Source organism: Centroberyx affinis, unplaced genomic scaffold (assembly GCF_046629955.1).
Source record: "Centroberyx affinis isolate AG114_WGS23_722 - 3 ecotype Tasmania unplaced genomic scaffold, CSIRO-AGI_Caff_v1 ptg002815l_1, whole genome shotgun sequence".
Classification (NCBI taxonomy): domain Eukaryota; kingdom Metazoa; phylum Chordata; class Actinopteri; order Beryciformes; family Berycidae; genus Centroberyx; species Centroberyx affinis.
Window position 1 is genome coordinate 263,429 of NW_027280959.1, and position 13,009 is coordinate 276,437.

At 46.4% G+C, this 13,009-nt stretch overlaps 1 protein-coding gene across 2 annotated transcripts; it reads left to right on the forward strand.

Annotated features, from left to right (window-relative positions):
* Window positions 1-686: 686 nt before the first annotated feature.
* prkcg (protein kinase C, gamma) lies at window positions 687-12,724 on the forward strand. Of its 2 annotated transcripts, none has more exons than XM_071536032.1 (16): window positions 687-928; window positions 3,189-3,220; window positions 3,335-3,417; window positions 4,421-4,532; window positions 4,722-4,850; window positions 4,970-5,126; window positions 5,569-5,803; window positions 6,327-6,515; window positions 8,164-8,337; window positions 8,862-8,953; window positions 9,506-9,568; window positions 9,762-9,900; window positions 10,759-10,839; window positions 11,030-11,137; window positions 11,325-11,465; window positions 12,563-12,724. In XM_071536032.1, the coding sequence occupies exons 1-16, from the start codon at window positions 687-689 to the stop codon at window positions 12,722-12,724; spliced, it is 2,139 nt and encodes a 712-aa protein (XP_071392133.1). The 2 variants fall into 2 exon arrangements, with proteins under 2 accessions (XP_071392133.1, XP_071392134.1); XM_071536033.1 differs by having other exon boundaries at window positions 5,569-5,770; window positions 6,318-6,515.
* Window positions 12,725-13,009: the final 285 nt, after the last annotated feature.

Genomic DNA, 13,009 nt, shown 5'->3' on the forward strand with positions numbered 1-13,009 from the left:
TTTTCCAGCACATCTGAGATATATGCATATTATTCTGTTCCAAACTTTTCTTCAGAAAAGGGACTAATTGCTAATAAGGGCATGCAGGAAGTCGGGAGAGGATATGAACTCTAATATTGGAGCAGGTGGTGGGGGTGTTGTTGACATGGCAACAGGAGGTACAGTTGACATGGCGATCAGGGGGCTGGGGGCGGGGGGTGGGTGGGGGTTTGTCAGAGAGATGAGGATATCGGAGGTAGAAAGAGAGAGAGAGAGAGAGGAGGGGTAGAGTGGACATGCAGTATGTGGGACACACAGTGAGTTGCACTAATCGCTTAGTGTCTCTGAGTCTCTGAGGAGAGTTCTGTCTCCGTATGTGAATTAACCTCCCTGTCTCCTTTATTACACCATACCCTCTCTCTCTCGCTCTCTCTCTCCCTATCGCCTCCTGTACTCCCGTCCCTTGGTCCCTGCCTGGTTACTTTCCCCGTGTCCCTACATCCCATGTACCATTAATACAACTCCTGTCCCTACCATGACACCCGTCACACTTCCCTTCTCCTCCCCTCCCCTCATCTCTCCTCCCTCCCCTCTTCCCTCTGCTGCGTTCAAGATCCCTCGCCTCTGCAACTGCCTCCGTCTTACCGACACTCATCATCTGTCCGCTCCTTCCTTCCCTCGCCTCTCTCTCTCTCCCTCCAGGCATCATGTCTACCCCCGTCTCCCCGTCCCCCTCCCTCTCCCCGCTGACGCTGGCCTCCCCCGGCTCGGCCCCCTCCCCCGGAGCCTCCCCCCTCCCCTCGCCCCTCTCCCCTCCACCCAGGGTGCCGGTGTTCCAGAGGAAGGGAGCGCTCAAACACAAGAGGATCGTCGAGGTGAAGGACCATCAGTTCACAGCCCGCTTCTTCAAACAGCCCACCTTCTGCAGCCACTGCACGGACTTCATCTGGTAACACACACACAGACACACACATACACACACACACACGGATGCACATATACACAGAAACCACTCCAGCAGTTCATAAGCCGCCTCCTCAGGCGTTCCACTACTTCAGCACGGCTCTGACTTTCTCCGCTCTTTTTCTGTCTCACCAGTTCCGGCTCGACTGCTGGGAAAAAAAAAAACAGCCTACACTCTGTAGCCACACTGCCCTCAACTGATAATATAACCTCACCTCCACATAGCAGCCCACACTATAGAGGAGTTACTTTACTAACTACTTTACTTCATGTGCTTACGTACACACACACACACACACACACACACACACACACACACACGTACACACACACACACACACGTACACACACACACACACACACACACATACCACACACATATAAGCATTTAAAGACATACAAAAGACATACAAGACATACATTATTGCACACAATTACACACAAACATACACACACACACACACACACACACACACACACACACAGATATTCACATAAAGCCATATGTATACACAAGCACACACCAGTAAATAGAGATAACCGTGCTGTGAAGTTACTGTCTAGCGAAGCCATAGCAAAGTGTGTACACGTGTTTAAGTGTGTGTGTCTGTGTGTGTGTGTGTGTGTGTGTGTGTGTTTGAACATATGGTGGGGTGTATGTTGGATGCAGGGCGGTGAATGTGCCAGCAGCCTCTGGGTAGTTTTCAGGACATTTCTCCAACAGGCTGCTGCCTTGGCCTCGCTGCAGCACTTAGTTCAGGCTGAAAACTCTTTTCCCTCATGCAGGACGTTGGAGCAGTTGGCTCTCAGCCTGGGTGCTGCGAGCCTCTGGGGGGATTGTGAGATTAATTAAAGAATGTGAAAAAGATATTTCTAATATACAAATGTATGTTATCATGTTTATTAATTCTGGTTGTAAAAAATTCTGCTCCTCTTTTGAAATAATGAGTATTTGTACCTTCTAGGGTTACTTCAATAATTAATTGAGAGGAATAGTCTGAAAAAGGATCACAGTCATTGTTCAGCCTTGTGTGTCTGCAGAAGAATTTGGGAGTCAGAGGCCTATTCCACTGTTTTTAAGGGTCACAACAAGTCAAAAACATTGAGGATCACTGGATAAAACCGATCAATGGTATGCTGGAAACAGATTACAAAGGCAATTACAAAGGCAAGGCCCCTGGGACAAAAACTTTATTCATTTATTTTTTGGAGAATATTTTGAATGTAATTTCTAGTTTATCAAATGCTACAGAGTCAAGAATGTTTTTAGATTATTTCTGTTTTTACAGGTATATTCTTATGTTTCTTTTTTGCAGGTTACTGTTCTGACTGTAAGTGTTGGAGAGTGCATCATTAAAATGCAATTACCCCCTATACTGAATTCCCTATGATATTTGGCTGGCTTGTTTCCTTCGTCAGCCAGCAAGCAGCGCTGTCGATCCTCTCCAGATTCATACCTGGTTCTCTGATGCCCTCTGCTGGCCGATGAGCAGAACTGGCCTCAGACTGACTACTGAATGCACTCGATGCTGCAGATAGAGGCAGCCTTTGAATACAGATCGAGGATCAGATTACCCTCTGCAACCCCATCTTTGATTATTACCCAGCCAGATGGTGAACTGATTGCAGATCAGTGATTATGGTCAGTTTCCTATGAACCCCTGGGCCTCTCCAGTGTGATTGTGGAGGAGCTCTCTGCGGCGTCTTCTTCATCTGCCTTTCTAACCTCCTAATCAAAACCTGATTCACAGCAGGCAAGCCGCTGAGTGGACTCTTTAGCCAATCAATGGCTTTAATTATTCAATTAAAGCTCTAAGGAGACACTGGAAACTAGCCGACACCGCAGTTCTGGAAAAGGGAGTGTGTGTGTATGTGTGTATACATGTGTGTGACAATAGCAAAAATAATTGACACTGCTCTACTTGACCTGGTCAGCAGTGCGGTTTGGGGATGATAGACATCGGACATAATTACTTTGTTTATTACAGTGGAAGATGTCAAGTTGGAAATCACTTACACAGCCACTGGTGTGTTTTCGATGACACAGACACTGCGCTTAAATTGTGCCCGCATGTCTCTTCGGTATTAATACAGCATGGAATAATGCAACAGTAGTAACCCTGTCTTGGCAGCATTATCTATTTTGTCTTGGCTGGGAAACAGTAGTCTCTGATGCAACATATTTCACCTTAAAGTGGAGTATAGGGGAATTTTTGTGTCTTAATCCGTGCACTTTTCTCACTCAGGGGCATCGGCAAACAGGGATTCCAATGTCAAGGTAGAGATAAACCTCATCTTAAAGTCTTGACACTCAGTATTTAATCTTCTCTATTTATTTTCTCTGTGTGACCTAATTCATTTCTGATTACATATTTTCTGCGTTTTTCTCTAGTGTGCAGTTTTGTGGTCCACAAACGATGTCACGAGTTTGTGACCTTCACTTGTCCTGGCTCTATGGCGGGTCCCAGACCAGATGTGAGTAGATGTGTCAGCCCATCCATCACCATCCTTTCACACATATCATTTACATTCCTCTTTTCCTTTTTTTTTTTATCCAGATTTTTCCTCTCATGATCACATTTACCCATGCCTCCGTTTCCAGTCACACATGCGTATGACTCATCCCTCAATCCATACATCCTTCTCACCACACAGGCCTGTCCCATCTGTGACGTCTGCACTCATGTCATGTCTTGTCGTCCCACAAGACCTTGGAAGAGGCAGGGAGCTGGAGATAGGGAGAGGGAGAGATACAGGTGAAGGGTGGGGGGGAGTGATAAGCAGGAGAATCGGAGGTGGTGAGAACGCAACAGACGGCTCAGTCTTCCTCTGTGTGGCATTTTAGGGATTTCAGGGAGATTTGTCTTTTTTTTCCCACATTTTTTTTTTCCTGCCAGCTAAATAAACTGCATCAGAAATTAGGTCAAGGGGAACATGTGTGTGTGAGGGTGTGTGTCTGTTTGTGTGTATGTGTGTGTGCTTGTGTGTGCGTGTGTGTTTGAGTGAGGAGGGATGATTGAGAGAGAGAGAGAGAGAGAGAGAGAGAGAGAGCAAGGAAAGGAGAGACTTACAGAGACACAGAAAGAAGAGAAAGAGGGCGGTGGCGTTCATAAAGAGATGAGGGAGAGAAGACGAAGACATTTTGGGAGGGGGTGTAGAAACTGATGAGCTGAAGAGCAGATAAAAATGATTCATCCCTCCCTGCACAGTATACACACACACACACACACACACACAAACACAGCCTTGCCTGAGTGCGGTCTCATTTATATGTCCTCTCCCAGTGGAAAAATCTAATTGGTTTGTCCGTGAATACTCCACTCAACATTTCTCTAATAATCATACTGTGTATGTATGTGTGCAGATGTGTGTCCACAGATGGCACTCTCCTCGATGGTCTCTGTAACCGGTGTATATGTCTATGCAAGTTCTCCAGCTTCATGCAGAGTTTCCCATGAAAGTTTCTATTGTATTTCAGGACCTGAAGAGTAAACACTTGTTTAAGGTCCACACCTACTCCAGTCCCACCTTCTGCGACCACTGTGGCTCGCTACTCTATGGCCTCATACACCAGGGCATGAAATGCAGCTGTGAGTTACTAGGAAGTGTGTGTATGTGTGCATGTGCAAGCATTTTTGTCATTCTTATCATGAAAGTTTGTATTTTGTGTATTGATTTTTTTCTATGATTTGTATCTGTTTGGGCATTTGTGTACATGTGTGTCTGTGTGTTCATGCATGTGTGTTGATGTGTGTGTGTGTGTATTGGTGTATTGTGAGGTTGCGACATGAATGTCCATCGGCGGTGTGAGACCAGTGTTCCCAGTCTCTGTGGCCAGGACCATACAGAGAAGAGAGGGAGGATCCACCTGACCGTCAGAGGAGAGAAGGAGGAGATCTTTGTCACAGGTGAGAGTGGATGACCTGCTGGATTATGGGAAGTGGAGTTAGAAAACAAAAGTAATGAGGGTTTCCTCTCTCTCTTCGTCTCTGCCTGAGTCTCTCTCTTTCTGCTTGTTTCTCTCCAGTGCGGGAGGCTCGTAACCTGATTCCCATGGATCCTAATGGCTTGTCAGACCCCTATGTTAAGCTGAAATTGATTCCGGACCCCAAGAGCCACAGCAAACAGAAGACCAAGACCATCCGCTCCACACTCAACCCTGTCTGGAATGAGAGCTTCACCTTGTGAGTCCGTGTGTACTTGTATACATGCTGGGTGGAAAATTTAAAAAAAATGTCCCTTAATATTAACAAAATGCCCCAGAAATTTGGATTACAGGGCCCGAAATGACCCTGAATGATAAAAAAAAAAAACCAGAAGACAGAAAAGAAGGTTTTCAGTCTCTGAATAACGGTGTTAAAAAATTCACATTCATCTCAATGTTTGCATTTTTTTATATTGAGTAGAACCAAGATGTTAAATTGCCTAGGAAATCTGGAAAATTACTACAAAATTATCTCATGAGGACAAAAAAATAGGTAAACAATAATTTCCCACCTTGTTTTCATGTGTGGTTGTGTGTGCATGGTTATGTTGCTTACATAGCAAGCTAACTGTCCCAAGTGATTGCTAAAAAAAAAAAAAAAATAGAGATTCAGTTAAAAACTCATCTGTTCATCTCTCCAGCTCGGTACGCGGTCACCAGTGGGACAGGCGTCTGTCTGTAGAGGTGTGGGACTGGGACCGCACATCTAGGAATGACTTCATGGGAGCGATGTCGTTTGGAGTGAGTGAGATCTTTAGACGCTCTGTCAGCGGCTGGTTCAAACTGCTGGCCCAAGATGAGGGAGAGTATTACAACATCCCCGTACCTGACCCAGACCTGGAGGTAGGTAACACACTGGGAAATATGGACAACAAAGTCTGCAGTGCCTGTATGGTCCACTTGGAGAAAAAAATAGCAAAAGAAAGGGATATTTCTACCAGGATTTATTGGGAGATTGGGTCAGCCTTTTTATTTTTACTATGCTAATAGCCATTTATCCTTAGGCACTGCCACAGCCTTTATCACCTTATGATTTCCTTCTTAATAAACAACAGATGACGCCACTCAAACTGGGTCAAGATCTTGAACTGTCCCCTTGCTTGCAATTTCATCTGAGAAAAAAAACACTGAAGATTTATGCCTGGTATTGTAGCTAAATAATTAGATAATAAATTATGTTGTGTCCCTTCCATTGCCAGTTACAGCCTCTCTCCACCAGGGTGCAGGATTGGTCTGCCAGACTGTGATATTAAACTGGGGGGGTAGAAAGTGGATTGGTCTAGCGTTCATGCTGTGTGTGTGTGTGTGTGTGTGTGTGTGTGTGTGTGTGTGTGTGTGCTGGACTGCATCCAACCATTACTTTCTTAATCCTCCCACTGCTTTTCTCCAGGAGCCCCAGCCAGACGCCACATCGCCCTCTCTGCCCCTGGCAGCACCTGCCCCGGTGCCCGAGCCGTTCCCCATGCCCATTTCCCCCATCCCCATTCCTTCCTGTCCACCTGTCCACACCCCTGGTCCTGCCAAGGTCAAGGTGTCCATCCACGACTTCAACTTCCTCATGGTGCTGGGCAAAGGCAGCTTTGGCAAGGTAAATGCAGCGAGACATCGAGACAAAATGTCATCTTTCCCACACACACAGTCGGCACCAGTGATGCAGTAGCGGGCTGTAAATGATGTCAAAGCAGCCGTTCATGCTGAACACAACAAAGATTATTTCAGGCATAAAATCATTTCTACTATCGATGGACTTGACCTTCAAGTGGCATTTCATACCGTGGCTGCTGTGACTAGGACATAACAAGGCAGAATTTATTTCAAAAATCTCCACTCTTACTAACATGGTCATTGTCTCTCCTTTCACTCCCAAATGACTCATTTGACCCTTGGCGCCTTTGTCTTGTTAGCGGCGGTGAGCCTGGGACGGCTGGTACCCTACATGCCACACAGGCACACAGTCCTCCTGGAGCTGTTCATTTCAAGGGAGCCTCTGCTCTCTATTTTCTCTTTAATTCCCCAGTAGACGAGCCATAATGAAGAGAGTGGAGTTTTGAGTCCTTCCTCCTCCACTGAAATCCCTCTGTGCTGTTTCATAACTGTCAGAGGAGAGTCTACAGAGGACGGGAGAAATAGACTCTGCTTACGTAAGAAGGGAGAGAAACGACCCAAGAAAGGAGAGAGAGACCCCGGGGCTGCCGATGGAGGGAGGGTGAGAGAGAGAGAGACAGAGAGACAGAGAGAGAAAGAGGGAGCAGAGAGGGATTACTGTAATGCAGCTCGTGACAAAATGACCAAAAGGAAAAAGGGAACAAGGGGGGGGGGGGGGAGGAAAGAGGCGTGTGACTGTGTTCCGGAGCTCTGTAATACCTTGAATGGTGATGATTCCCATTTGTATGTCAGTCAGACAGAGAGAGAGAGAGAGCGAGAGAGAGAGAGACAGAGGGGAAGAGCAAGAGACACAATCCAGAGGACGGCAGGATTTCTCACAGTGACTGACAGTTCATCAATAGCACCTGCTGACTACATACACACACACACACACATACACACATACACACGCACACACCGCTTTCTTCCTGAGCAACTTTGTGTAGTCAGATTGATTTTTGAAAAATGAAACCATCTAATACCCTATATTGTACACCAGTATTTGAAAGTCAAATGAGATCCTTGGTTCCCACTGGCCAGTGAGCATTACAACATCGCACTGTAGGCAGTTGGCTAGATTATTTTAAACAGTGTTGTCGTCAGCACTTTCCAGTCCAGTTGACCACAGCTTTCCCTTGCACCACCAAAACTTGGGTCATGCGGTTCCCATCTCAGAAAAATTATGGCATTGTTGTTAGCCCGCTAGCGTCTAATGATGAAAACTTTGAGATTAACGTGTCTCGCAACAGTGAGACAAGTGTCTAGCAGCTTTAATCAAATGCTGTTTAATTCTTTCAAATTGTATCCGTTTCAACACATTACTTGGCCGTGTCTGAGTAAATGTGCTCAATAGTAATTGTGCTCAACCATCTGTCCAAATAATGTGATAGTCTTTCTCTCTTTCCCTCTTAATCCTTCACATGCCAGACAGCTGGTCTAGTGTTGTATGTGTAAATAAACATTTTCCTGGCTGCAGTTTAAAGAAATAGCTTAATCAAAATTATTGTGACTCTCTCTCTCTGTCTCTCTCTGTCTCTGTGTCTCTCTCTCTCTCTCTCTCTCTCTCTCTCTCTCTCTCTCTGTCTGGACAGGTACTGCTGGCAGAGGAGCGAGGGAGTGAACGTCTGTTTGCGGTGAAGGTGTTGAAGAAAGATGTGCTGTTCCAGGACGAAGACACAGAGAGTGCCATGGTGGAGAGGAGGGTTCTGGGACTAGCCTCTCGCCCGCACTTCCTCACATCGCTCTATAGCGCCTTCCAGACTGAGGTGTGTGTGTGTGTGTGTGTGTGTGTGTGTGTCAGGAGATATGGTGTCCCAAATTAACCGCATAATTTTCATTAAATTGTCCATAAACCCACCTGACATTTTGACTGCATAGTCCTCCCAGGAGTTGTAAAGGTCTAGGTTGGGCAAGAATTTCGATTAATAAATGAAATAATTAGCTTGCTTTCCTTAACAAGGACCTTGGTCCTGGAGGAGGGGTTTTAACAGCAACAGACTGCTTTTTAATTTGGACTAGAGGTGATTATGTACTACGTGAGTGTGTGTGTGTGTGTGTGTGTGTGTGTGTGTGTGTGTGTGTGTGTGGGCGCTGTTTGGTGTCCAGTAGTGTTAGGTTCTGAGTTTGTGGACAGTAATTTGTTTGTAAGGTTTCACTTTAAGGTCAAAGCGTTTAAATTTAACTCCCAGGATTTCCTCAAGGACCCAATGTGTGTGTGTGTGTGTGTGTGTGTGTGTGTGTGTTTGTGTGTGTATTCATGTGTCTATGTGTGTCTGTGCTGTTTCTGCAGGACCGTCTGTATTACGTGATGGAATATGTCAATGGAGGAGACCTGATGTTTCACATCCAGATAGTGGGCAAGTTCAAAGAGCCTCATGCAGCGTATGTATTCAGCAAGCTCTTTTCTTTACCTTTTATCACAATTACAATCTTCATCTGCTCAGAGCCTCGTTTCCTCCCTTTCTCCTTTCCTCTCTTCCTTACATTTGCACTCATCTCTTTGCTTTGTTCATTCCACTTGGTGACTCATAAAAAAGCCATCAACTCAAGTACCAGCCCTCTTTCCTTTTCTCCCTCTGTCTCCTCCCACTACCCCCACCTCTTCATCTATAATTTCCCTCCCTCTGGCTGTTCATCTAATCAATAATCTTTGATCAATCATCTAAAACTAATTCTTCCTCTGCTCCTCATTTCCAGCTCTCTTTCTTCATCTTGCTGCCTTTCATCTATTTGGTTACTCTCCCTTTCATCACCCTCTCAAGCTCCATTCCCTTTTTCCTCTCTTCTTGTCATCATCCTCCTTTGAATTAGCCGAAAACCCTGGCCAATTTTCTGAAAGATAAAGCAACCAGTAGTGACTGTTCTCAATCTTCCGCCCCCCCCCCCCCCCCCCCCCCCTCTCTCTCTCTGCCTCCCTCCCTGCCTTTCTCCCAGGTTTTACGCAGCAGAGATAGCGGTCGGCCTCTTCTTCCTCCACAACAAAGGCATCATCTACAGGTAGAGAAATGGCCCGCTTATTTAAAATGGGCCGGGTTTGACACTATCATTGTTCTGCAGTGCGGCACACACACAACACAGATTTATCATGTCTTTTGTAGCTAATGACTGTTGTAAAGCTGTTATCTATCAAAATGATTCATAACTTTGGGATTTGTCTTTCGTGCGCCCTCCCTCACTCTTTCTCTCTCAGGGATCTAAAGCTGGATAACGTGCTGCTTGACAGTGAAGGCCACATAAAGATAGCAGACTTTGGGATGTGCAGGGAGGGCATGTTCGAGGGCGACACCACCCGCACCTTCTGTGGCACCCCTGACTACATCGCCCCCGAGGTACACCGGCTCCCGCCCTTACATCACGATCCCGTCTGTCTCCTAAACGCTCCTCACATCCTTCATTTTTCCCCTCGTTTCACCTCGATCTTACCCTGTTAGTTGGGTTGACCTGTTTTCCGGTGCTGTGAGACGGCGAGTCGCTTCGCTGCAGCTCCTCTCATCTCATCTCTCTTCTGTGACCTTGTCAGCATTTTTGAATAATTAACTTCATATGATTCAATTAGCAGCGGTGTGTGTCTGTGCGCATGCGAACGTTGCATAGCAGTCGTCATTGTCCCGCAGAGACCTTGCGTCTCCAATTTTTTCCAAAATAGAGACAAAGAGTGTGAAAGAGAGAAAGAGAGGTCACACTCTGTGATATTGTAAACCTTGCTATGGAGCCCCTGGGTATTGACTCTCTTATGTAAATATCCATTGATTCTCCTGCATCTGCCATTTTGGAAGAGATACAATATATTTCCCCAGGGGCAGGGAATTGTTCCCTTGTGCTTTCCCCCTGTACAGACGCAGTAAACACACGTACACACACACACACGCGCCCACACGCTGATACACACAGGCGGACAAACACAAACACACCAATACACAATCATGTGCTCATTATTTCAGGGCTCATTCCTACACTTACCCTCCCTAATGCCATACATTCCCATTTCCCCACTCCCTCTCCTGTCTCTCTGCATGCTTCCCACTCCTGCTGCCTCTGATAGCTGCTTATCATCCCAGTAGAGAAGCAGTACACTGATAGGACTGTGCTCTTTCTCAATCGCTCCCTTTCTCCTATTTCCTCCCCTATCTCTGCACTGCCATTCTTCCCCTTTCTCTCCTCTCTCTTTCTCTCCCTCCTTTCTGCAGATTGTGGCATATCAGCCTTATAGTAAAGCAGTGGACTGGTGGTCTTATGGGGTGCTGATGTACGAAATGCTGGCAGGACAGGTATCATTCAGTTCGATCATAATTATAGAACCCATGTGCACAAGTTAAGCCTCCGGTACCCTGTCCTTGACTATCACTTCAAAAGACTTTCAAAAGAACTTTAATTTCAGAATATTCTGTTTCAATTTGCATGCAAATCTATATGCTGCCTCTCTCCCTCTCTCTCTCTCTCTCTCTGTCTATCCTCCAGCCACCGTTTGATGGTATTGATGAGGAGGAGTTGTTCCAGTCCATTATGGAGCAGAGCGTCTCCTATCCGAAAAGTCTCTCTCGTGAGGCCGTCGCCATCTGCAAGGGAGTAAGTCACTATTTTTTCCTTACTCATACTGTATATCGTACAAAAAAACACATTGAAATATTACAGCAAAGCTTACCATGCACACTGCTGACTGATTGCACATAAACATAAATCATATAGCTGTCTACCATGATCAATATTTTTTTTCTTCTCTTTTTCACTTGTTTCCTCTCTGTTCTCTCTCCAGCTCCTGACGAAGCACCCGGCCAAGCGTCTGGGTGGAGGGGAGGATGCGGAGAGAGAGATCAGGGAGCATCCTTTCTTCCGCTGGATCGACTGGGACCGTCTGGAGAGACTGGAGATCCAGCCGCCCTTCAAACCTAGAACTGTCAGTCAAACAGATGCATCACAGACTCCCCTTTCTGTCTGTCTTTCTCCGTGGTTTCGTTCTCCCCTCTCACCTCTCTCTCTGTCTGTTTCTCTCTGCCTCTCTCTCTCTCTCTCTCTGGGGACCCTTTTGGGGGAATTGGAGCTGTCAGTTTCTCCCATCTCTCTGCGTTCTCCCTCACTCCCACGCCTTTTCCCTCATTTCCATGCGCGCTCGCTCTCTCAGTCATCCCGTCCCCGTAGCGTTGGCCATTTCACCGTTTCAGCTCATCTCGCTCAGTCCTCTGTTTTAAAACCGTTTCCCCCTCTCCGTCCTTCATTTCTGTGCCAACTGTCCCTCCCTCTCTCCCTTTCCCCTCTCTTTTCTCTCTTTCATCATCTCTGTTGATTCCTAGAGATTGGGCTTTGCGTGCTCTCCAACAGACAGCCCAGCCATAACAGACAGGACCTCCTGACCTTGGGGTCCTGCCTTCTCCTCCCATATGTAAATGTATGCCATCATTAGCCTGTCACACGCCAGTCTGCGGCCAAGCTGGCCAATCGTGAAGCATGCCTTGAGCGGGCTGAATATGCTCAGGGGTTAGAGGCCAGGCCCATTAGCCAAATGAGATTCATATCAGCCAGCAGAGCGGCTGCCACACGCCGTTAAGAAGCAGGGAAGAGACGTGACCGGCTTTCTACCTAGGTGTAGCAGAGAGCTGTGAGGAGAGAATGGGAGGATGTGGGTGAGAGCGGGAGATACAGAGGTGACCGGCCCTCTTGTCTCATGTCTTTTCTTTCTCTAGGACAGCGGTATTCAGCCGTTTCAGCCAGGTTTTCATTCCAACCAAAGACTACAGCAGGTGATTTCACTGATTAGCACACCTTCAACCAGAGAGGAGGCACTAATCAGCGAAATCACCTGCTGGAGTCTTTGGTTGGAATGAAAACCTGGAATGAAAAACACTTGGTCCTCCTTGGCACACGGTTGAATGCCCTGCTCTAGGAGAATGATGGGAATAACTATCACATGTATACAGTTTGTGTTATCCACACACATGTAAATATACCTTTACACGTGTTCACTATGTGTGTGTGCCTTCTCTTCGTCTTCGTCAGGGTGGGAAAAAAGGGGAGAACTTTGACAAGTTCTTCACAGCGGCTCCTTCAGCGCTCACTCCCTCTGACCCGGACATACTAGCGGCCATCGACCAGGACGACTTCCAGGGCTTCTCCTTCGTCAACCCGGACTTCGCACCTTCGCCCCTCACCGCTGTTTGAAGATGGCTGCACCCCCCCACCCCCCCAACCCAAACCCAACCCTAGACTCCTCTGTCATCCCCCCAATAGTAGTTTTATAACAGAGAATTTTAACATTTGAGAACTTACATATTAACAGTATTAAAGAAACCTCTCATAACCAAATGCCGACGTTTACATGAAAATGCCAAGACACCTTTATATTCATTCATTCATTCACTTTAATGTGTTGCAACTTGATTCAGCTATGTTAAAACAATGCAAACAAAACCAATTTATGATAGATTGCCATCTTAGAGTTTTTTG

Bases quoted from the DNA above. Each gene is read 5' to 3' on its own strand.
- prkcg (XM_071536032.1), top strand. From the start codon at position 687: ATGTCTACCCCCGTCTCCCCGTCCCCCTCCCTCTCCCCGCTGACGCTG. The intron at 5,127-5,568 runs GTGAGTCCGTGT...TCATCTCTCCAG, and splicing joins TGGAATGAGAGCTTCACCTT to CTCGGTACGCGGTCACCAGT. The intron at 10,840-11,029 runs GTATCATTCAGT...TCTATCCTCCAG, and splicing joins ACGAAATGCTGGCAGGACAG to CCACCGTTTGATGGTATTGA.